The 24,496-nt window shown below is 37.8% G+C and overlaps 1 protein-coding gene across 6 annotated transcripts in view; it reads left to right on the forward strand.

Moving 5' to 3' along the window:
* BRAF (B-Raf proto-oncogene, serine/threonine kinase) overlaps positions 1 to 24,496 on the forward strand; it is a 121,514-nt gene that overhangs the window by 19,936 nt on the left and 77,082 nt on the right. For 5 of the 6 annotated variants that reach the window (XM_074315267.1, XM_074315265.1, XM_019749853.2 and 2 more), the window contains exon 2: positions 17,723 to 17,824. The exons of the other annotated variant lie outside the window; for it this stretch is intronic. In XM_074315267.1, the coding sequence (XP_074171368.1) occupies positions 17,723 to 17,824 (102 nt within the window). The remainder of the gene's footprint in view (positions 1 to 17,722; positions 17,825 to 24,496) is intronic. 6 annotated transcript variants of the gene reach the window in all.

Below are 24,496 nucleotides of genomic sequence, written 5' to 3' on the forward strand. Positions count from 1 at the left end.
ATTAACACATATTTTGTATGTGACAGTATGTATGCGTATTACGTATGTATTCTTACAATAAAGTTAGCTAGAGAAGAGTCATGAGGAAGAGAAAATGCATTTACAGCATATACTGACAAAAATCTGTGTGGAAGTGGACCCTGCAGTTCAAGCCCATGTTCAGGGGTCAGCTGTATTGTGGACGGCAGCATTGTTCAGCAAAATGTGCCCACAACCTAAATATGAATCTCTAATACCTGCTTAAGGAAACTTTGGAATGTTTATATTATGGATTATTAGGCATTTATTAAAAATGAGTATCTTGATCTGGGAGATTGACCACAAAGTTGCCAGAATGATGATAGTGGCCAAGTAATAATATACCAAGTAACATAATCCTGTTTTTGTTTTTAAAAAGAAGAGACAAGAGAGGCAGAGAGAAAAATATTGAAGAATATGACTCAAAGTGTTGACATTGATTACTTCAGGGCCACATGATTGGAGAAAGGTGGAAAAGTACTGATTTTTTATTATGTCCTTATTTGACTTTGGTGAAACGTGTGTGTGTGTGTGTGTGTGTGTGTGTGTGTGTTAAGTCTGAGGATAAAAGAGAGATAAATTGGTTTGGTATCTGTATTTTGCTTGCAAAATAAAAAACTTTGAAGTTTAGAATGTTGGGTGTATCTGTAGAAATGTCAAGATGCCATCGTTTCAAGCTGGGTTTTTTTGGGTGGGAGAGGCAGTATGTGAACCATAATTTGCTGGCTTATTTCTAAACTATGTGTAAAATCAAAATAGTCACAAGTTTATGTATATTAGTGTTGAAAATTCTGCTTGAATGTTAAAGTAGGATGATATAGATTGGGTTTACCACACGTAACCACAAAAGTTCCTTTCAGAATCAGGTTTATCTGATACGTGACTATTACTATAGAAAGCTTCCTTATAATCTCATTTAAATAAGTAAACTTCAATAAACATATTTTATCTTTAACATTATTTGAATTTAGCTTTAATCATATAAGCATAGCTTTAATTATATAAATTCTGTACCTGGTTAATACTCGGTCTTCAATGGGAAAAAAACTGTTAGAGTAGCTATACTAAACCATTATAGCTTTAACTTTATATACTATTTAAAATTTTTGTAACTAGTTTTTTATTGAAAATTGCCAAGAACTTTTAAAAATACAAAAGCATGGGGCCAGCCCGGTGGCTCAGGCGGTTAGAGTTCCATGCTCCTAAATACGAAGGCTGCCGGTTCGATTCCCACAAGGGCCAGTGGGCTCTCAACCACAAGGTTGCCAGTTCAATTCCTCGAGTCCCGCAAGAGATGGTGGGCAGCGCCCCCTGCAACTAAGATTGAACACGGCACCTTGAGCTGAGCTGCCTCCCGGATGGCTCAGTTTTTGGTTGGAGTGTGGGCTCTCAACCACAAGGTTGCCGGTTCGACTCCCGCAAGGGATGGTGGGCTGTGCCCCCTGCAACTAGCAACGGGCAACTGGACCTGGAGCTGAGCTGTGCCCTCCACAACTAAGACTGAAAGAACAACAACTTGAAGCTGAACAGAACCCTCCACAACTAAGATTGAAAGGACAGCAACTTGGAAAAAAAGTCCTGAAAGTGCACACTGTTCCCCAATAAAGTCCTGTTCCCCTTAATAAAAATTAAAAAAAAGCACAAAAGCGTATGCAGTCCATCCTGACAGAGCTGTAGTTTTATTTCCCACATGTAACCACTGTTAGTAGTTTCTGTGTAGGATTTCCGAATTTACCAGTACATATATAAGCCAACTAACTGTTCATGGACTTTGGCTGATGAAAGGCATTTTGAAGTGTGCGATAGTAGAGTTTAACTTCATTTGCTCATAGAACTGTCATTTTGATGACACTGTCTTCCATTTTATTTCTCTTCATCTATATTTAGTGGAGAGTTAGGGTGGGGAATAATCAAAGAAGTAGAAAAGTGAATCACCTATTTGAACTGTTTGGTTCTTTAGCTCTTAACTTTTTAAGTTGTATAAACTTTGGCTATATTGATTATATAAATTGTATCGGCTGTATTTTCTTTTGTATTGGAAAAAATAAAGAACCCTCAGTTAACGCCCAGAATATTTTTGATCTAGGGAAACTTTTTAAATTTAACTTTTAATACTGATGAGATAAATAGTAGAAAAAGCCAAATTTTTACCTTTACTTTTAATACTTAGAATTGTTAAGGAAATTGACACTTGTCCTCTTCTAGGAGGTATTAAGAGAAAATTATTGGACATTCTTCAGTCTGACAGAACTCTGAATGGTGTGCCAGCTCAATCTGTTCTTTCATCTATTGTGGTCCTGTTGTCTGTGTTACTGTATGGATGTGTGTATATGATAGGCATACCTAGTTTTATTGTGCTTCACTTTGTTGTGCTTCACAGATGTGGTTTTTTTTACAATTGAAGGCAAGACCCTCCACCAGCAAAAAGATTACAACTTGCTTTACTGTGATACTTTACTGCAGTGGTCTGGAACTGAACCGCAATACCTCCGAGGTCTGCCTGTGTATGCATATAGATATTTTATTAACTCCCTTGGTCCAAAAGGGGGGATTTAAATCTCAGTTTGGGTGCAAAACTACCTGAGTGTATGTGCCAGTTGTTTACTAAAGTTACTAGGAACTCCAGTTACTTGGCACCTGCAGACTTTGGAGGAAGTTAAAATGGCACCTGTTACCCTCCGTCCCTCCAAGGAAAAGGATGTAAAAACCTTAGGCCCTAGTATTTCTTTTGGATAAACCTTTGACTACCTTTTGGTACCTTTACATGCTATGCTTATTGTCCTAGTTAGGTTTTCCAACTTTTCTTATTTTGGCAACTTAGATTTTCATATGAACACTGTGTATTTATTTCAGCTAGATTTTCAATTTGTTACAGTTGTTTGTAATACTGTCTTCCATGTAATCTTTACCTGTATTTAGTTTACCTTTCTGATTCCTAATGTATTTTCTTTCCTGTTGAAACTTTCAGAGGATTGAGCAATGTTATTTCTTCAAAGAATCAATCCTTAGTTTAACTTAATTGCTTAATTTTTTGTTTGTTCCTTCATTAATTTCTGCTATTAAAATTTTTTTTTTTTTTTAGAGTTTGTGTTGTAGCTGTTGTTCTAGTTTGCAGCAAACAGTTTACTTTTAGACCTGTTTTTTTCCTAATAAGTGCACTTTGAGGCTGTTGATTTTTTTCTTTTAAACAATGGTTTGACTCCATCACATGTATTGATATGTAGTGTTTCATTATCAGTCATTTCTGAATACTGTATTTTCAATTGTGGGTTTTTCTTTAATTCAAGAGTTATTTGGAAGCTGAGTTTTTAAGAACGTACTTAGTGGCTAGATTCAGAGGTTTTTGGTTTGGGGTTTTCTTTTTTAACTTTTTAGCTATGACTTGTTCTTAATTTATAGTTTGACTATCTTATGGTTGGGGAAGGTGGGCTCTAAATGTCTGCATTTTGACATTTCTGCAATTTCCTGTTTGGCCTAATGCATAATCAGTTTTGTAAATGCTCAGCCTTAGCTTTCAACGCCCACCCCCATTTTAAGATTATTGACATAATTCACATCCTATAAAATTTTTCCTTCTAAAGTGTACAGATCAGTAGATACTAGAATATCCAAAAGGTTGTACAACTATCACCACTATCTAATTCTGGAACGTATTTATGACTCAAAAAAGAAACCTTGTTTTCATTTGCAGTCACTTCCCATTTCCTCCCCCAGCCCCTGGCCACCGCCGACCTTTATGTGTCTGCATATATTTGCCTATTCTGGACATGACATATACAAGGCATCATACAATATGTGACCTTTAATGTCTGTCTTTATTCACTGAACATAGTTTTTTCAAGGTTCATCCATGTTGTAATGTGTATTAGTCCTTCATTCCTTTTTTTTTTTTTTTGTAAATTGAGGTGAAATTCACATAACAGAAAAGCAGAAATTGTTAAAGTGAACATTTCACTGGCATTTAGTACATTCATAATGTTGTACAATCACCACTTCTGTCTAGTTCAAAATATATTCATCATTCTAACATAAAACCTGGTACCCGTTAAGCGATTTCTTTCCATTCTTCCTCTCCCAGGCCCTGACAACCCCCAATTTGCTTTCTGTTACCATGGATCTACATACCTATTATAAATATTTCATATAAATGGAATTATACAATATATGACCTTTTGTGTCTGGTTTCTTTCAATTAACATAATGTTTTCCAGGTTTATGAGTAAATAATATTCCATCATATGTATATACCACAATTTGTTTATCTGTTCATCCATTGATGGACATTTGGGTTATTTGTAACTTTTGGCTATTGTGAGTAATGCTGCTATAAATATTGGTGTACAAGTATTTAAGTACCTGTTTTTAATTCTTTTGGGTGTACACCCAGGAGTGGAATTGCGGGGTCATATGGTAACTCTATGATTTTTATTTTTTCTGTAGGTTGTCTTTTTACTTTCTTGGTAATGGTTTTCACACAGATGTGTTTAATGTTGATGAAATCCAATTTACTTTTTTCTTCTGTTGCTCTTGCTTTTGGTGTCATAACTAAGACTCCATTTCCAAATCTAAGATCATTGAGATTTAACCCTTTGTTTTCTTATAAGAGTTTTATAGTTTTAGCTATGACCTACATTTAGGTCATTTATCCATTTTTAGTTAATTTTTGTGTATGGTGTGAGGTAGGGGTTGATATTTACAGAATAGATTTCCTTCTGAGCACTGCTGTTGCTGTATTCCATAAGTTTGGGTATGTTGTGTTTTCAATTTCAATCTTCTGAAAGTATTTTCTAATTTTCCTTGTGATTATTTTTTCTTTGACTTTGCATCTGTATTCATGAATGATATTGGTGTGTAGTTTTTTGGGGGTTTTTGTTTGTTTTCTTTTGCATGGTTTCATGTTGGTATAGGGTAATATTGGCCTCATAAAGTGAGTTGGAAAGTATTCCCTCCTTTTTCTGTTTTTTTGGAAGACATTGTGTGAAATTGGGCTTATTTCTTCTTTAAACATTTTGTAGACTTTGCCACTGAAACCATTTGGATCTAGAGATTTCTTTTTAGAAAGATTTTAAAAATATGAGTTCTATTTCCCTAATGGTTGTAGGAACATTCAGGTTATCTCTTCTACCTTATGGGAAGATTTTTGTGTGTGCAATTTTTGAGGAATTGGTTCATTTCTTCTAAGTTTTTTAATTTACGTATGTTGAGTTTTTCATAGTATTCTCTTATTAGTAACTTCTTAATGTCTTTGGGGCTCTGTAGTTTATCCTTTTTTCATTACTAACATTGGTTATTTGTCTTACTAATGATTTATAAATGTTATTGATGTTTTCATAAAACTAGCTTGGGTTCATTAATTTTTTTCTTTTTCTTTTCCAGTTTTAATTTTATTGATTTTTACTCTTATCTGTCCACTTTCCTTGGGTGTACTTCGCTCTTTTTTTAGTTTCTTAAGGTGAATTTGAGACTATTTTTCTTTTCTAATACAATGGTGTAAATTTAATGGCATAAGTACACTCTAAGTACTACTCCAGCTGCATCCTACAGATTTAGTATGTTCGGATTTAGGTTTACCAGTTGAGCAATTTGTTTTCTGTTAGTTTCCTTTGTTTTCCATTACTCTGTCTCTCCTTTCCTGCTTTCTTTTGGATTATCTGTACATTTTTTAATATTCCATTTTAAATTTATGTAGTGTAGTGTTTTTCTGTAATCATGTCTCTTTATGCAGATTCTTTAGTGATTGCTCTGGAGATTACAGTTTACATACTAAAGTTTTCATTGTCTCTCGGAATAAATTCTTTACCCCCTTAAATGGATTATGGAAATGTTACTCCACTATATACTTGGTGTGATCAAACAATATGTTGAATGTTTAAATTTTAAAAAATTTATTGCAATAAAAGACACATTGTCATTAATCCCCCTCAAAATACTCTCCCTCACTTTGAACACACTTATCCCATCATTCTTGCCACTTCCTGAAGCAGTTCTGGAAGTCCTCTTTCGTGAGTGTCTTTAGTTGCGCTGTCGTGGCTGCCTCGATGTCCTGAATCGATTCAAAAAGTTTACCTTTCATGGTCATTTTGACTTTGGGGAAGAGCTAGAAGTTGCGTGGTGCCAAATCTGGTGAATAAGGTAGATGAGGACACATAGTAATGTTTTTATTTGAGAGAAATTTCCATGTACCAGAAACGATGTGTGACATGGAGCCTTTCTGTTGTGATTAAAAATAATAATAATAAAATAACAAAACAAAAAAAAACGGTGAATGCTACTGCCAAGTGCAATCCAACGGAAAGGCAGGGATCTTCAGTACGGGCAGCGGCACCTCAAACCTTAGGACCAGTGTTTGACAAGTTTCAACGTATTTCGGTGCAGTCAGTCGGATGTGAGCTACGGTTGAGAGAAGGTGTGGTTTAAAGTGTGCCGTAGATCATCCTCCATCATGACAATGCTCCATGTCACACATCACTTCTGGTACGGTAATTTCTGTCAAATAAAAACATTATGGCATATGCTCATCTACTTTATTCACTGGATCTGGCACCACGTGACTTTTCGCTCTTCCCCAAAGTGAAAATAACCATGGAAGGTAAACGTTTTGAATTGATTCAGGACATTGAGGCAGCCACGACAGTGCAATCAAAGACACTCACAAAAGAGGACTTCCGGAGCTGCTTCAGAAAGTGGCAAGAACAGTGGGATACAGTGTGTTCAAAGTGAGGGGGAGTATTTTGAGAGGGATTAATAGCAATGTGTCTTTTACTGTAATCATTTTTCTTTTTAATTTAAACATTCACCATATTTCTTGATCAAACCCCATAGATCTCTTTATCCTCCTCCTCTTTCTGTTATTGTTGTCTTGCATAGTACGTTTTCCTTCAATGAAAGCCCATTTGGTAACGTTGTAAATTTTCCTTTCAACTATTAACATATTTAAAGAATGTAAGAGGAGAAGAACAATGTATTATATTTGCTTAGATATTTACCATTTCTGTTGCTCTTCATTCCTGCTCATCCACGTTTCCTTTTGATGTCATTTCTTTTCTGTGTGAAAAATTTCTTTTAGCAGTTCTTTTAGAGCAGGTCTGATGGTAGCAAATTCTCTTAGTTTTATTTTATCTTAACATATCTTTGTTTGACTTTGTTGCTGAAAGGTAGTTTCACTGGATATAGAATTTTAGGGTAACAGGTCTTTCAGCAGTTTAAAATGGGCTACTTTTTTTTGGTTTTCATGGTTTCTGATGAGAAATCACTAGTCATCCCAAATGTTGTTCCTCTGTAGTTTGTGTCATTTTTCTCTGTCTGTTTTCAAGATAATTTCTTTGTCTTTCATTCTGAGCACTTAGTGGTGTGCCTTCCTGTGTATTTATCTATGTGGGGATTAACTGATCTTTCCAAATCTGTAGTTCTGTGTTTTGTCAAATTTGGGGAGATTCCAACCATTATTTCTTCAAATATTGTATATTGCTTTCCTCTCTTTTGGAAGTTCGGTGACAGAAATGTTAGGCCTTACTATTGTTGAACCATAGAACCCCGAGGTTCTGTTTTTTTATTATAGTTCCTTTTCTTCCTGCTGTTAAGATTGGATAATTTCTATTGATCTGTCTTCATGTTCACTGATTCCTCTAACTTCATTTTGCTAGTGAGCCAATCCATTGAGTTTTTAAAATTCTATTGTAATATTTAGTTCTAAAATTCTTCCTTATTCTCCTGTCTTCTGTTGCTTTGCTAAGACCCTCTAGTTTTCCATTGGTTTCAAGCGTATTTTTGATTGCTTCTGGAAGCATTTTTATTATAGCTGCTCTAAAGTGTTTGTCAGATAACTTCAACAGCTGGGTCATCTTGGGGTTTGTATCTTTTGTCTTTTCCATGGAGGTTGGGCATTTTCCTGGTTCTTTGTATGCTGAGTAACTGAATTGTTTGCTGGATATTTTCAATATTAAGAGAATTAATCTGACTAGGGAATAAAAGTCATATAGGTTTACAATGAGGCATAGAATTACTTTTTGTGGTTCTCTTTTCTCTTTTTTTGCTTTAGCTGTGTTCAGGAAAGCAAAAACTTAACAGCAGTCTAGTTGGAAGACAGACTCAGACTAAAGTCTTTTTCTCTAGTTACCTCAGTCAGAAGGATGATCTCACTAGGACTTGGAAGTACAGAGAGCTGCGTGTAATGACTTCTGATGCTAAGATGACCTGGAGCCTAGGAGCTGTGTATACTTTTCAGGTAGGGCCTTTGACTATTAGTTAAGAACTCTCATAAATAGACTAAACTAATATTAATGAGAAAGTAATAGAAGAGCATTTTTTTCAAGTTTTAGCATAATTTTAAAAGGTAGTTTTGAATGTTATATTTGAAATCGGTTAATTTAAAATTTTTTAAAGTTCATGTAAAATAAGCATGTACATCTTCAAATTGTAACTCATAGAAAAGGGTATATTTTTATTTAGCACAATGGATTCTTTAAGTATATAAAGGAAAGAATTATCAACTTCATTTTTTTTTGATTGAAGAAAGTCACCTTGAAAGTTTACTATAAACAGAATAAGACTTTCAACCGGTGTCAGAATAGTTTTAATTTCTCCATCATTATCATAACTTTGCTTTGTGGCAGGTGTGTAACTCCTGTTAGGGAATATTATCCAAATGCTCTGCTTCTGGTATCTTCTCCTGCACTCTCATGACTAGAAAAAGCCTTCGATTATCTGTCTTTTAATCTCTACTCAGATGTTCATCACTGCCCTTCCATGCTCAGATGTGGAGAATTACATACAATGATCGTTACTCTTCTGTTCTCTTTCCCCTTCTCTCTCTCTCTTCTCTTTTGGTTAAATCTGTTACGTGAGATCTATTGACTAAATCAAGTTTCTGTGAAAGTTTCCTCCCTGTGTTAAAAGTTTTTACTCCCCTATTTTTTAATACTTGATAACTTGACTATGGATACTTGAATTATAAGGATGATTGCTGATCAGATTTTTAAGAATCATTTTTCTTAAATAGTACAGGTCATTTCTATTCATAACACATTGAACAGGACTAGTCACGTAGCCTTCTGCATGATCAGAGTAGGAAAATTGGATATGTCTAGCATACGGATATTTCTTTGATGTGTTTATTTTTCAGTGTTACTCAACTTGAGTCTTTTTATCTGGGCTTTCCAATTCACTCTGAAGCTTTGATTAGACAGGCATGTTTGTAGCCAGCTACCTTCCTAGTCTCCATGCCGTCTGCAAGGAACCTGTCCTTCTGGGGTTCTGTGCCATGGACACTGAAACCAAACTCTTCTTCTAGTGCTTAGTGTTTAAAACAACCACTCTGAGTCTGTGAGCAGGATCCTCTGGGCTGAGCTAACCGTGGCGAGGCGCTCTTAGGTTTCTGTGACAACTGCTGGTTCTAGGTAGGCTGGCCGGTCTAGCATGGCCGTGATGACACAGCTTGGTTCTCGCAGGCTAGCCCCAGCATGTTCTCATAACAAGGCCGAGGTGTAAGAGCGAGCAAGTTCAGTTGTGCAAGAGGGCAGGAAGAAGCACGCATTTGCATTGGAAGCCTCTGCCTGGCTCATGTTTGCTAATATTCTGTTGCCCAAAGCAGGTCACTTGGAGAAGCCCGAGGTTGGAGTGGAAAGGGACTACAAAGTTCTAAGGCAGAGGGAAGCCATTAATCAGGCCCATAAATACAGTCAGCCTGTCACACACACACCAGGTTTGCTCCTACTCAATGCCTTTGCTTGCATCTCCTCTCTGGTGTCTTCTTTATATGCCTGCGTGGCAAGCTTGGTCCTGCACTCCCGCCGGTCTTGTTCATATACCGTCTATCAGTGAGACCTTCGCGTTCGACCACACTCCATACTTAATAGCCTCCTACCTCCTCCTGCTTCCCAGCTCTATTGCTCTTTACAACTTTCATCAGAGCTATGTGTTCTGAGATAGTATGTATTCTGTTTTTTGAAGTGTGTGCCTTCCCTCAACTAGAATGTATGCTCCGTGAGGTCAGGGACTTCAGTTTAATTGCACAATCTTCATTGCCTAGAATCCTGGCACATAGTAGGCTCTCATTAAATATTTATTGAATAAAGGAATGAATATGCATTGATCCACTTTTACTTAAATTCTAATTACTGTCTCAAAGTTCTCACCTGCCTTCTGTCACGGAGCATGTAAAGTGTCAGCTGTCTTGGTTAGAATGCCTGATGATGGAGTTTTTCTTCTACTTCTCATAGACACATAGACCATGCAGTTTCTAAGAGTAGTTCTGCCACTTATTAGCTGTCTGACCTGGGCCGAGCTTTGTTTTGTTTTGTTTTGTTTTGTTACCTCTCTCTTCCCTCATCTGTAATAATTTCAACCTCATTGTGAGTTGTTGGGAGAAGTTGAACAAGTTTAATATATACAAAGTGCGTAAACAGTGCCTGGTACAAAGTATGCAGTATATAAGAGTGGTACAATAATTATAGCATGGTGTTCCTATCACCCATTTGTTATTAGAGTATGTGGCATAGGAAAAATGGAATCGGAATCTGGAGAGATCTTACATTGATGGAGAAATTGGAAGTCTTGAAAACTGACAGTATATTATTTTGGAAGAGGAAAAGCACATAAAGCAAATGAAATACCCAGGTGATATTTTTCCCAAGTGTCTATGGTAACATTGTATCCTTAGAACATTCACATGCCATGAAATGTTCTTTACAAAATATTATTTGTTGTTTTAGGGTTTACTAAAAAACACCTAAAACTAGTGAACATACATTTTTACTGTCTGCCTTGAGAGCCTTACAAGTACCGGTGCCATTCTAGATAATACTGGGGAGAAGGTAATTCATTACTTACGCTGGATGCCTTGGGCAATATAACTTAATTCTCTCGTGGAACTCCAGTTGAGAAAGAAAGAAAATATCTTGACTAAGGTGACTCGTAGTTCTCTGATCTTATCTGTACCCTGTTACTGCTCTGACCTCAGTTGAACTCTCTCGAATGTGATTTCATCAGTCTATTCTGAGCTTACCCAGAATATAGAGCTTTTAATATTTTCATGCAGCCAGCACCTATAAACTACCGGCTTCATGCTAGTGTCCCTCCCTACCTAGCTGCTAGGAATTAGAACATTTATCAAAGGGGTGTAGGTCTCAACTTAACTGAGTTTATAGTCCTAATAAGCCATTATGCCCCAGTTATTTCCTTATGACAGTGTTTTCTCACAAATCTTGGATTTTAGTGCTGTGGGATATGGTTCTGTGGAATGGTGCCCTAGACTTTTGGAGAACTGAGTGACTTGGGATAAGAGATTACAATGAAAGAAAATTAGGTCTGGAGGGGTTGTACCAACAGGCGGGAAACGTGATGTATTGTTAAAATGTGTAAAAGGATTTGCCATTGAAAGTCCTAAATCTACAGGGCTTCCTGTTGTTTCCCATGATACGCATCGACATTTCCATTCAGTTTTGTGCCTGCTCCAAAGACAGCTCCATTCCATTACGTTACATGTATGTGACCAAAATGATCTATTTACTGAAGACCCATTTGAATAGCAGTGGTGAGTAGTTCTTGCATTTTTTAAAGTTAAGTAACTGTAGTGGATGATTTTATGGACAACTTAAAGTAGTTTACTTGTGGTGCTGTTTTGTTTTGGGGTTTTTTCTGAGAACCTCAGAAACTTTAGGGTTTACCCACTCTTAAATTAGCCAGAAAAAAATGTTTGATCCCTTAATCCATTTTAGGTTAACTTCTAAATTTAACTCGAACTCAGGCTATTTTCTGCTTATTGATTTCATGAATACCACTTCTCTATTTTTATTTTTCTCTCTACCTAGCCAAAGTGGCTGTGGAACTGGGATCAACAAACTCTTAAATCCTCAACCTCTTCCTAACCTTAAATTGGTTCCAGACACCTGTCTGTCCCTTGATTGTAGCACTTCCTCCTTTTCCAGTGAAACTATTTCTTCACAACCCACAGACTTCAGAACCAAGATGTTAGTGAGGAGTGACTAAGAATTACTAATAGCCTTGACTCTCCAGCCCCTCTGCCCCATGATTTTACGGGCCAGACAGAACGCTAACTACCCACCGCCTCTCTGTCTGCACGCAGGCGTTGAATGCACTGCTTTAAATGTACGTCGTAATCCGCAACAGGGCGGCGTCAGTGTCCGGCCATGCTGCTGCTGCTGCTTCACTTTCCCCACTAAGACTGCATTTCCTCTGGTGCAAACCTCTCAGCTCCCACTCTCATCTGTGGACCTCATCTCAAACTTTATTGAGAAATGAGATGCAGCTCTCTTCTCACCGCCACATCTCCAAACCTATCTGCATTTGTCCTCATGTTCTCTGTCTTCCTTTCACGTGTTATCAGAGACCTTCCCTGACCGTCTAATTCCTCCTCTTGGTACGCAGGCTCCATCTCCTCTTACAGTCTCTAGAGCGTCTTTCCTGCAGTTAGTGTCTCTCTCCACATCATCAGTTCTGCCTTTCTTGGATTTTCTCTTCAGCCTGCAAACATGCCCTGTTATCTCCAGCCCTGATACATCTGGAAACACATGGGACTATGGTCACCCAATATGTGCAGATACATAAATCTCGTCCTTTCTGGTGTCTTCTCTCCACTATTTCTTTTCCTATTCTTATCCAGTAAGTTTTCTGCACTGAATAGTTTTTCTCCTACCTCAATGTCTGCTTCTCCTCAGCCATTTTTGTGGCCTCTTTTCCTTCCCAATCCTCCAGGTAGTGGTAGGCTCTAGGGCTGAGTCTTCCTTACCAAGCTCCCCTGGAGATCTGCTTATTGGTATGCTGCGACACCTAAATGTATCTCCTCCTGAGCTTTAAAATGCATAGCCAGCTGCCTCTTGGGTCATTTAATCACCTCTCCCATTGGTGAAATAATGCGTATATCCTTCCCTCATTCCCCTCTTCAGTAAATGACATCCCTGCCCGCCTTGTTGCTTACACCAAAATTTTGGAGTCAGCCTTGATTCTTATTTTTCTGTCACCCCTCCTCACGTCTACTCCATCAGTGAGTCTTATGTTCTCTTCTTGTAACATGTTTCCCAGATTCACCAATATTTCTCTATTCACTGCATCCCCTTGGTCCAAGGAATCATCTTCTAGTTCTTTAATTCTCTCCTCAGCTCTCATCTGTTATTTCAACTGAGGTTTTATTTTAATGACTGTGTGATTCAAAATTCAGATATTTATAATTTCCTCATGCTTCTTTTTCATGTGTGTTGTCTTTAAGCTTGTAGATTGTCTAGAGTTATCGCAGTAGAAACTTCACCTTATATTTTGGTCTATAATTTATTAGCTTTGATTTCCCTGTCAAGGTGATTATATTTGTTTTCTGTTTTACAGGAATTATTCAGATTTTCCCCTGAATGACTGATGCTCTAGTCTTCTTCCTTTCAGTACAGGGATTCTTTTAAAAATCTTCTTTAAAATGTAAGACCATATCTCTCTCTTTTATTATCATCATTATCATCATCATTATTATTATTACTACCACCACCTTTGGTAATAATCATTTGTTTTCTGGCATCTATTAGATTAGTCCTGTAATTTCCTCCCTTGACCTATTAAGTATTATATATCTGGATTCCTAATGAATGACTATCCTTGCATTAAAAAATATACAGGGTCCTAATTTATGTGTAAGAGTTTGTCTTTCCTTACAGATTGGATTATTTTATAGTTTCATTTTATCTTTTTTGGGGGGGATTATCTTTGTCAAGTTTGGCGTCTGGATTTTGCTGGCTTCATAAAATGAATTTTGAAGATTTTTAATATGCAATCATCTGTTACTAATTGACAACGTATTTGCTTTAAAGGTTTGATAGGCACCAATCATCATAATCTGGAACCGATGCCTCCTTATTGGGAGGAAGGGGGCCAATAGCTGTTGTTTTTTGTGCCGTTGTTGCTCTTCAGTTCCTTCCATAGTATGTCGGCATTTATATTTTAATATAGGTATCTTCTGAGCTAGGCTTTAAAAAAAATTTTAACCTTTTTTTGGAGAAGGAATTTTGCCATTTGTAATGTCACTAGAAATGATCAATTGTTAATTGCCAGGTTGTAATTGCTGTGGTCTATTGAAGAAATCAAACCAGGCCATGAAATGTGGTTCCTTTCTTGATTTTTTTGTTTTTGTTTTTAATTCTTTCATTTCCCTTTCAGGATTGTTGTAACAGATTTTCTTGTTTTTCCAAGAAAGCATTTTAAGGCCAAAACTATGTATCTATTGTTAGCTTTACAGTATCTTATTCTATTTCATAATATCTTTTATATCTCTCTTTTATAAGTGTTAATCAGAATTCTTTCTTTTACTCTTCTGGGGAAATCTGAAAGAATTTTCTCTCCCAGACTCATCTTCTCTAATTCCAACTAGGGCTCACAGTGATTTTTGTTTATTCTTTGGATATAAAATTACTTTTGTTTGGGGAGATAAGAAATCTGATTTCCAGACATTCATAGTCTGGCCCTGCCCCATTTAACCGTCATCGTTTTCTTCTCCCCAGCAAGCAAATTTCATTCTGATCAACTCCATCTCCACTTTTCCCCCCTACTCATTCCCCATCTCTAATCTTTTTTTCCCTTTTCTCCCCTTCCTCTCTCCCATCCCTTGGAGGAAAGGTTTTTCATCCTAACTGCATATGAGTTTTGTCTGTGGAGCTTTAGGAAAAAAAAGACTGGGTGATAGAGTCCTTAATTTACTGTATTGGAAAGAATCACTGAATAGGATTAATTTGTTTCTCTCTTATTCTAATCTGAAGACAGCGTAAATCTTAGCTCCAGCATTAACTGAATACTTGTTAGGATTAAGACACCAAGATAAGTGATGAGAGGACAAAAGATGAATAAAACATGTGTGTGGTCTCAAAGTAGCTAATAAACATGAAAACCATCAATTTTAGGATATCAAATTCTTACTACAAAGCAGTTCTGCCTGGGTAGTCATTATAGGGAGTTTGTTATTTTCTTAGATGAACACAATGTAGGAAAACAAGTATGGGGCGGGGGGTAGGGGGGGTTCAGGGTTCAGAAGTTAGTTTTTGTTAAGTTTCAGGTGCCTATTTTCTTAGTAGAAATATTCGGTAGGGCCAGCCCATCGACTCAGGTGGTTTGGAGCGCCGAGGTCGCGAGTTCGATTCCCACATGGGCGAGTAAGCTGCGCCCTCTATAACTGAGATTGTGAATAACTGCTCTCCCTGGAGCTGGGTTGCTGTGAGCTGCCTGCCGCCGGCTGCCCTGGGCTACCGTGTGCTGCCATGAGCGGCCGGTGAGTGACCGACCAACAACTGGCGACCAACTGCATGGGAGGAGGGGGGTTTGGGGGGGGGGCAGGCTCCTAATACCAGCATGGGCCAGGGAGCTGTCTCCTACACAACTAGACTGAGAAACAACAGCTTGAACCGGAGTGGGGGCAGTCAAGAAAAGGGGGAAAAAATAAAATGAAAAAAGAAATATTCAGAAGGCACTTGGACAAAAAGATTAAGAAGTTGAGAGGACAAAGCTGGACTTAATTCGGGCTTTCTCAGTCCATATTTGACATATAAAGCCACACGATTGGATAAGGTCACCTGGCGAGTAGGTATGCCTAGAGAAAAGAAGACGTCTGCTACTCTTGGGGGATATGAGAAGTTAGCCAAGGAGCCATAAAGGGAAATACTGCAATATCTGGCTGTCGCAAAAATTTGAAACTTATGTCATTTCTTCTCAAACTTTAATATGAATCGTTTAAAGTTCAGTGGGTCTGAGATAGGGCCTGTGATTCTAATACTCTGAAAAACTTCCAGAAGGTTATGCTGCTCATGGTCTATGGACCATACTTTGAGTAGCAAGACAAAGGACATAAAGTGACAAATATGACACTTTTATGTCTTTTATATGACAAAAGACATAAAGTGAAAAATAAGGAAAGACTGCAACATTTGTAGGAGAATAGGGATTAATACCCAGAATAAAGGGTATCTGCAAATCAACAAGGCAAAGAAAATAGAATAGAATGGAGAAAGAATATGTATAGGGAATTTTCCAAAAAGAAATTTAAACGACCAGTAAGTATGAAAAATGCTCAACTTTCTGGGAAATACAAATTAAAACAAGATCACCTTTTCCCTTCAGATTGGCAAAAGTTTAGAAGTGTGTCAACACCCAGTCCTGGTGGGATTGTGGGGAACAGGTGGACTCACGCCCTGTAAATAGGAGTATAACTTGGAATTTTTTTCTTTTGGAAGGCCGTTGGGCGTATTTACGAGGTTTTTAAATGTGCATGTCCTTCAATCCAGGAATCCTTTGCTTCGATATTGAAAAGGAAAACTTGCACCTTTGCCCAGAAAGGCAGTTCAGAACTATTGACTGAAGCATTGCTTAGAGTTGAGAAAAATGGAATAATTTAAATATCCTCTAGTAAGGAAATTATTAAATAAACCAGGGACCCTAAACCCCTTGGCTTGCTTTTCCCCCTTGTACATGTTTAAATTTTCTCCCATTTTTCATTATAATTTTAAGTAGTTTAAAAGGTCATAGTTTCTAGTGTATATTATATTTATGTTAAATAATACATTTTTGGTCACACATTAGAACTGAAGGTTTAGATTTATAAGAGAGTAATCTACCACATAGTATAATTTGCAAACCACTCCGGTAAATTGGACTTATTTTTCATCAAGGAAAAAAATCTGACTTTTTATTTACCTTAAAATAAACATGTAATATGCACCTGTATTATAACCACCAAACTTATGAATTGTAGGCTGGTTGGCTGGATAAATGATAAGACTTGGAGCCTTGCCAAGATGTTGTTTCATTGATAAACTAAGGTCTTGCTCTTAATTTTCCCCCACTTTTCTCTCAAGGGATTTTCCTTTGTGTCTTGTTTGTTAGACACTTTGGAGTTTCCACATCAGAGAACAATACACCTTACTTACTAGCAGGATTTGAGATGGATAAGAACACTCTTTCATAAAGTAGACATTTACAAAGTAGCAATTTTAAAAGTAGAGGAAAAAAGGAGAACTAGTTTTTAAGCAGATTGATTGGGAAGAATACAAATAGATGTTAGGGATCCAGGAATTAATTCTCCTAAAATTATTTATGTCCACCTAACCTTAGGTTACCATTGAAGTTCGCACGTCATAGGAATAAACAGTGTCATAACATTATTATGAAATGACTGTATTTATACTTATTATAACCATTTAAAAGGATGCTCATGTAACTATTTAAAAGGAGCAAAATATATATGTATTGACATGGAAAAAGTTCTGAGGCATGTTGTTCAGTGAAAAAAAAACAAGTCTTAAAAAATATTTTTATATATTATATTTGATTATATGTATTTTATATTCTATATATGTATTTATGGTTCTTACTTGAGTAGAAAGGGGATGTGGAAGGATGCGTACCACACTATAAACAGCGCTTGCCTTTTGGGCAGGGGCCCCAGGAATGTGGGCAAGGTGAAAAGAGATTTTCATCATTTATTCTGAATACTTGCGTCTTATTTGAATTTTTATAGAGAATATATTGTATTACTAGTGTAGAAAACAATTTTTTAATGTTTAATAAAAGGGAAAACCCACTATATTAAATGATCTCTAAGGTCTCCAAGCTCTAAATTTCAAGGAATGCTGGCAGTTACTGCAATATTTTAATAGAAATGTTAAAGTATTTCTAATTCCTATCCTAAGTGATTTTATTTAAATTGTTTTTAAATATTTTTTAGGTGTGGAATATCAAACAAATGATTAAGTTGACACAGGAACATATAGAGGCCCTATTGGACAAATTTGGTGGAGAGCATAATCCACCATCAATATATCTGGAGGTGAGTTTTTGGGTATCATATCTAGTAATTCTGAAAAGAAAAAAATGAACCTATAAAAAGCATTTGTACTGATAATGGTCATTTTAGGGGATAGGATTAGAAATAGATAACGGGAGGAGAGAATAATTAACATTGTCTTTATTATGCTTCATCTTGTTTCACTTGTTACAAATGTGTAGTATTTGTAATTTGGAGAATGTCAAGAAATGGAGAAGAAAAAATCATATCTAAACTTCAAAATATTACTCTGGTTAAAAAAAAATTATTAAAAAAGAAGAGAAAGCATTCTGCTGTGGAGGTCCGCAAACTAGTTACCATGTTAGAAAACGGGGAGAATTTTGTAAAATATCTTTATTCTAGAACAGATCTCCCCCAAATTGGTTTTTTCTTCCTTACAGGTAAAATTTACAATATTCAAGTAGGTCAAAATTGCTTAGCGTTATGGTTTAATAGTGCTTTGAGGCTTTTGTATCAAGCCTGGAGCATCACTGTAAATTGATAGAGTTTGTCATTGCTCTTAATACTATGAAGTAGTAGTTACTGTTATAATCACAGATAAGCTTCCTTGGCATTAGTTGCGTTATGTAAATTACTCAGGTCCCACAGCGAGCACCTGGGTGGGACCCGGGCAGCCAGGCTCCACAGCCTACACTGCTTAGCTGCACTGTCCCTAGCAAAGCTGGTTCCAGCTATAATCACTAGTCATGCAAGGATCTAACCCTAAATTACAAATGATCGCGTTACCATTTGCCTTCAAATGCCAGAGACTTTCAGACATGGATTGCCAAACTCCTAAATTTCTAATTTAATAATCTAGTTACTTTTTTTTTCAATGTTGCCAACTTTATTTTGTGGATTTGTGTCAGAATGTTTAGTTTACAAGTGTGGAGGCTCTAACTATATCATTTGCTTTGAGACGTACATTTTAAATGATTTTTATTGTTTAAAGCTTCATTCAACATCAAATTTACCCTGGGTAACTTTTGATCACTTACATCTGTGGACTAAGCTAATAGTGGTTTTTCTTAAACAGCACCTTGCCTGAACATGACTTGAAAGAAGTTAATATATTAAAAATATATATTTGAACCTTTATTCGATTACTTTAATTACACCATTGAACTATTTGACTTGAATTATTTGACTATTCCAGTTGGTGTACTTTCTGTTTTCTCATCGTGTCGGCCAATTTGCCTATCAGTCCGCATGTCTGGTTCACTGGTCTTTATAATTTCTGTGCAATAACTAATGGCAAGGACTAGATGCACGACTGTGGAAAGAGGTCACACACGACTCTGTCCTATTGCACTTCAATAGTGTGTAGTGTGTGGGGATTTGCAGGGCAGCTTGAATTTCCTGGGTGATCACGGGACCAGCCCTGTTTTGAGGATCCTAGCTAGTCAGTCACTCCCATGAGGCAGGTGCTGTTACCCTCAGGCCACGTTTAAAAACCTGAGGGGGCAATCCTCCTGAACTGGCGCTCATACCTTTATTTCCTGGGAGCCCTGGGAGCTTGGGGCCCCCAGTCATTAAGCGCCAAAGCACTTCCCACTGCACTGGGCATCCTTGCCCTTCACGTGCTGCCTGGGACTCACTGAGAACTGACACACGTGTCCCCTATGCCCAGTGAGGGAGGCCTCGTCCATCACCTAGACGCTGGCTTACGAAGCTTTGTGTACTTCTGTAGGTGCCTGTGTCGTGCCCCGCGATGCTCAGAATCTAACCTTCACAGCGGTGCTGTTTAAGCTGTTCACGCTCACTGGGGCACGTTCACTCTTAGCCCCACACTTGGGACGGTATCCAAATAAGCAGTTGGCCCTAAAAGGTACTTTGTGTAAAAAGGCCACGGCTACACCTGAGGTGCAGATAAGTTCATGCACCTCAAGACCGAAGTCAGTTCCTGTCAAGGACACCACGCCCTTAAACTAGCCAGGGCCAGGGCCCATTTCTCGTCTGTCTCCAGAGGCCGTGCACACCACCGTTAACGAGCTGCGTGTCGCACTGATCACGCCAAGGGGGCCACTGGGCCTTACAGGGCCTTACAGGGCAGGCACAGGAACGTGCGGGGCACTGAGGAGCAGAGCTTCCAGGATCCCCGACGTCTCCCTAGGGCACGTCGTCACAGAGCCCTGGGAACCTGCCCAGCAGCTCAGCGCTGCCTGTCGCTTACAGTTAGGCAGACAGCCCCACTCATGCACAGCCTGTGCTCTGGGCCACAGCCTGACCTGGGGCCACGCGCAAGCACCGGCAGGGACTCAAAGGCAGAGAGCTAATTACTTTCTAAAGGGCAAGTTAATCTGCAGTCTTTCAGGAGAAAGTAAATTTGCATTTCTAAAATAAACTCGGAAGTCTGGAAATAACCATTGTCTTCTTCATAGGGCTTGTCCCAGAACACACCACCCGTTAGAGTCAGTGCTAGGACTAGAATTCGTACCTCCGAGTACTGCTGAGTGTACGTTCTAATATCCCATGCTGTCTTTTACTTAACGTCTGTGGCGGACAAGCACAGGCAAATGGTCCTGGAAAAAATAGTAATTCTTTGTTAATCAGAATTAGACAACTTAACCAGCAGTTTCTCTGCCAGCCATTTCTCTGTGGGAGACTCCCCCACACACACACACTCAGATGTAATCTATTTACATCTGTAACCATTTCTCACTATAGCAGGGATTCCCTGCCCCCTCCACAGTCATCAGGCTTTTTCGTTGTCAAATTACATCTAACTAGGACAGCATACAGCACATCGTACCTCATGGGTTATATCATTGGCATGTAGATTCTTATTCTTGGGACTCACAACACAAGTTCTCTGTAGAAGGCAGTAAAATGTGGTGGGTAAGATGAACCGTGATTCACACAGTCCTTATGTTTGAATCCTGGCTGTGCCTTCATCTGCAGATAGGGTGTCTAACCTCCCCATACCGCACGTCATTGGTGAAATAGGCATAACATCGCACATGTGGTAATTGAAGATTATTTGAGTTGGTAATTATGAAATAGCATAATTCCTGATATATATTAAGAGCTCCATAAGTCTTTGATTCATTAATTCAACAGATATTTATCGAGTGACTGCTAACATTTATATTTTTCTAGGCTCTAAAGATATAACAATTTTTTAAAAATCTCTACCTTCAAGCAGTTTATAATTTAATCCGGAGAGGGGGTTACAGACAATAAACATAAATGAGTTAAAACATTCACCTTACCATTGTTTGCTATATTATGAGGAGGAGCCAGGCTGGAGATGACAGTATTCTCCCTGGGAAACCTGACCAGGCCCAGGGAAAAGACCTGTGGGTACTGACATTTGAAGACCCTTCAGTGAAAAGCCAGGTCAGCTGATTACCCACTGAGACCCACCACTGTCCTTTCTGTCTCTGAATTTGACTACACTAGGAACCGCATATAAGTGGAATTATAAAATATTTGTTCTTTTGTGACTGGCTTATTTCACTTAGCATAATGTCTTCAAGGTTCATCCATGTAGAATGTGTCAGAATTTCCTTTCTACTTAACATTAAATAATATTCCATTGTGTGTGTGTGTGCGTGCGTGCATATACACGCCACATTTTGTTTATCCATTCATCTATTGATGGATAACGATCGTTGGTTGGTTGTTTCTACCTTTTGGTTATTGTGAATAATGCTGCTGTTTACGGATATTCAAATACTTGTTTGAGTCCCTGATTTTACTTCTTTGGGTACATATCTGAAAGTGGGATCAACTGAATCATGTGGTAATTCTATATTTAATGTTTTAATGAATTACCATGTTGTTTTCTACAGCAGCTGCATTTTACATTCCCACTAGCAATACACAAGAGTTCCAATTACTTCACATATTTGCTAACACTTGTTTTGTTTTTTTGATATGATATGGTTTTGATTTGCATTTCCCTGATGACTAATGATGTTGACTATCTTTCCATGTGCTTATTATCCTTTTGTATTTCTTTTCTTTTTTCTAATTTTTCAATTACAGTTGACATTCAATATCATATTAGTTTCAGCTGTACAGCATAGTGGTTAGACATTTATATAACGTATGAAGTGGTCTGTATCCCCTCCCCTCCGCCCGCCAATACGTTTGTTTTTCTTCTGTGGAGAAATATCTATTAAAGTCCTTTGCCCATTTTTTAATTGGGTTATTTGTTTTTATGTTGTTGAGTTGTAGGAATTCTTTATATATTCCGAAAATATACCCTGAATATCAATCCTAATCAGATAGATAATTTGGGAATATTTTCTTCCATTCCGTGGGTTCCTGCTGCACTCTGTTGATGGTGTCCATTGATATACAAAAGCTTTTTATTTTGATGAATCCAACTTGCCTATTTTTCCTCTTGTTGCCTATGCCTTTGATGTCATATCCAGAAAATCATTGCCAGATTCAATGTCATGAAACTTTTCCCTATGTTTTTTCCTAAGTTTTATAGTTTTAGTTCTTATGTTTAGGTCTTTGATCCATTTTGTTAATTTTTGTATGTGGTGTAAGGGGAGGGTCCAAATTTTGCATGTGCATATCCAGTTTTCCCAGTACCTTTTGTTGAAAAGTTTTTTCCTATGGAAATTTTGACAAATGCCCCTGTCAACCATTTGACTGTATACGTGAGAATTTAGTTCTGGGCTCTCTTGTTATGTGTGTCTATGGCAGTACCACACTAATTTGATTACTATAGCTTTTAATAAGTTTTGAATCAGGAAGTGTGAGTTCTCCAACTTTGTTCTTTTTTGAAATTGTTTTGGCTATTTGGGAATCCTTTGAGAGTCCATATGAACTTTAGGATGGACTTTTCTATTTCTGTAAACACACTGGTGTTTTGATAGAGGTTGCATTGAATCTATGCATTGCTTTAGGTAGTATTAACATCTTAAGAGTCCTTAACTCTTAAATATGAACAGACATCTAAGAATAACCAAATATTTTAAGAAAGCTTTTAACAGGAAAGATAACAGAAATGGTCAAAAGGAACTCAGAAGCAGTGTAGAGAGCAGAAGAAAACTTGAAGATAACTATAATTAACATCACAGATAGGAGAAGGTACAGTAATCTGTTCTTATTGCAGGTGTTCTTGTTGTAATACAAAATCAGTTTGTCATAAATGTAAGGCCTTATTTCTGGACTCTCAGTTCTATTGTGTTGTTCTATTAGGTTGGTGCAAAAGTAATTGCGGTTTAAAAGGTTAAAAATAATTGCAAAAACCGCAATTACTTTTGCACCAACCTAATATATGTGTATTCATTTTCTAACACCACATGTCTTGATTACTGTAGCTTTATAGTAACTTTTCAAATCAGGAAATGTGAATCCTATAACTTTGTCCTTTTTCAGGATTGTTTTGGTTGGATTGTTTTGTGAAGGACTGAGTTTCGTGAATTGGTAATAAAACTAATTGACCTAGTTTTATTATTTTCTCCAGCAATATGTGGTTAAGTGCTGTACATGAGAAATAAACAAAGAACATTCTTGAAACAAGTATGAAGAAGAGAGAAAGAATGGAATAATTGAATGGTAGAATTTACCCAAGATTGGTATTTGACAATCAAGTTGGTAAAAGAGTAAGAATGAGCCGGAGAATCTCAGATGCCGCAGTGGCATTGTTGAGATAGTGAGCCACACAGCATGGCAAGTAAGACAACAAAGACCCAAATCTGAGAAACCTTAAGGCAATAATGTTGACCATGAGCAGATTAAGGTGGTAGTGAAGAGGAAACTTAAGACGATAGGACAGGGCCAGCCCGGTGGCTCAGGTGGTTGGAGCGCCATACTCCTAATGCTGAGGTCGCTGGTTCGATTCCCACATAGGCCAGTGAGCTGCGCCCTCTACAGCTAAGATTGTGAACAACGGCTCTCCCTGGAGCTGGGCTGCCATGAGCAGCCGGAGATTGGCGTGAACTGCCATGGGCTGCTGCGGGCTGGCGACCGACTGTCTCAGCCCGGGGGAAGCACAAGAGCTGTGTCCTACACAACTAGACTGAGAAACAACAGCTGGAACCGGAGTCTGGGGGCAGGGCGGAGAGGGGAAGGCAGAAGAAGGGGAAACAAAGAAGCTGGGATAAGTGTGGTGTGTACACAGGGATGTGGGAGGTTCCAAATTGAGATCTTGTCATCATTTGGAACTCTTGTAAAGAACCGTAGTATGTCACTGGATCTCGAAGGTGGAGTGGACATAAATGCCTTTAGTCCATATTGAACGCAGCAAGGATACTGGGGTGAAATGGGCCAAGCCAGGTACAACAAGGTAGGCAAGTGCCTTGGTAGATTGCAGCTGTGACAGTAGAGAGAGGTGAAAGGAGTAAATGTCTGGTACTTAAGAAAAGGAAGAGCTATGGATAAATGCAGTGGAGTAAAAGTTTTTAATCCACAATCGAGAGAACAGTGTATTTTCAAAATTAAGGCTAACATTTTGATAAAGAACATTAAGAAAATTTACTGTTTACATTTATTACTTTTCCTAAGGCTAACTTTGTATAATAAATGTGCTGCCCAGATGACAGTAAATAAGAATATTTGATGTGTGCAAGGAGGAACTTTTGTCTCCCAGACTGCGTGTGTGTAATCTTCAAAGGGTAGGAATTGCGTCGGTCTTTATTTTTATAGTCTGAGCCCCCAAAAGTGCCAGGTACATGTATGCTCAGTATATATTTGTTGAATGATTAGAGGTTC

The sequence above is a fragment of the Rhinolophus sinicus genome, linkage group LG11 (assembly GCF_036562045.2).
Source record: "Rhinolophus sinicus isolate RSC01 linkage group LG11, ASM3656204v1, whole genome shotgun sequence".
NCBI lineage: Eukaryota > Metazoa > Chordata > Mammalia > Chiroptera > Rhinolophidae > Rhinolophus > Rhinolophus sinicus.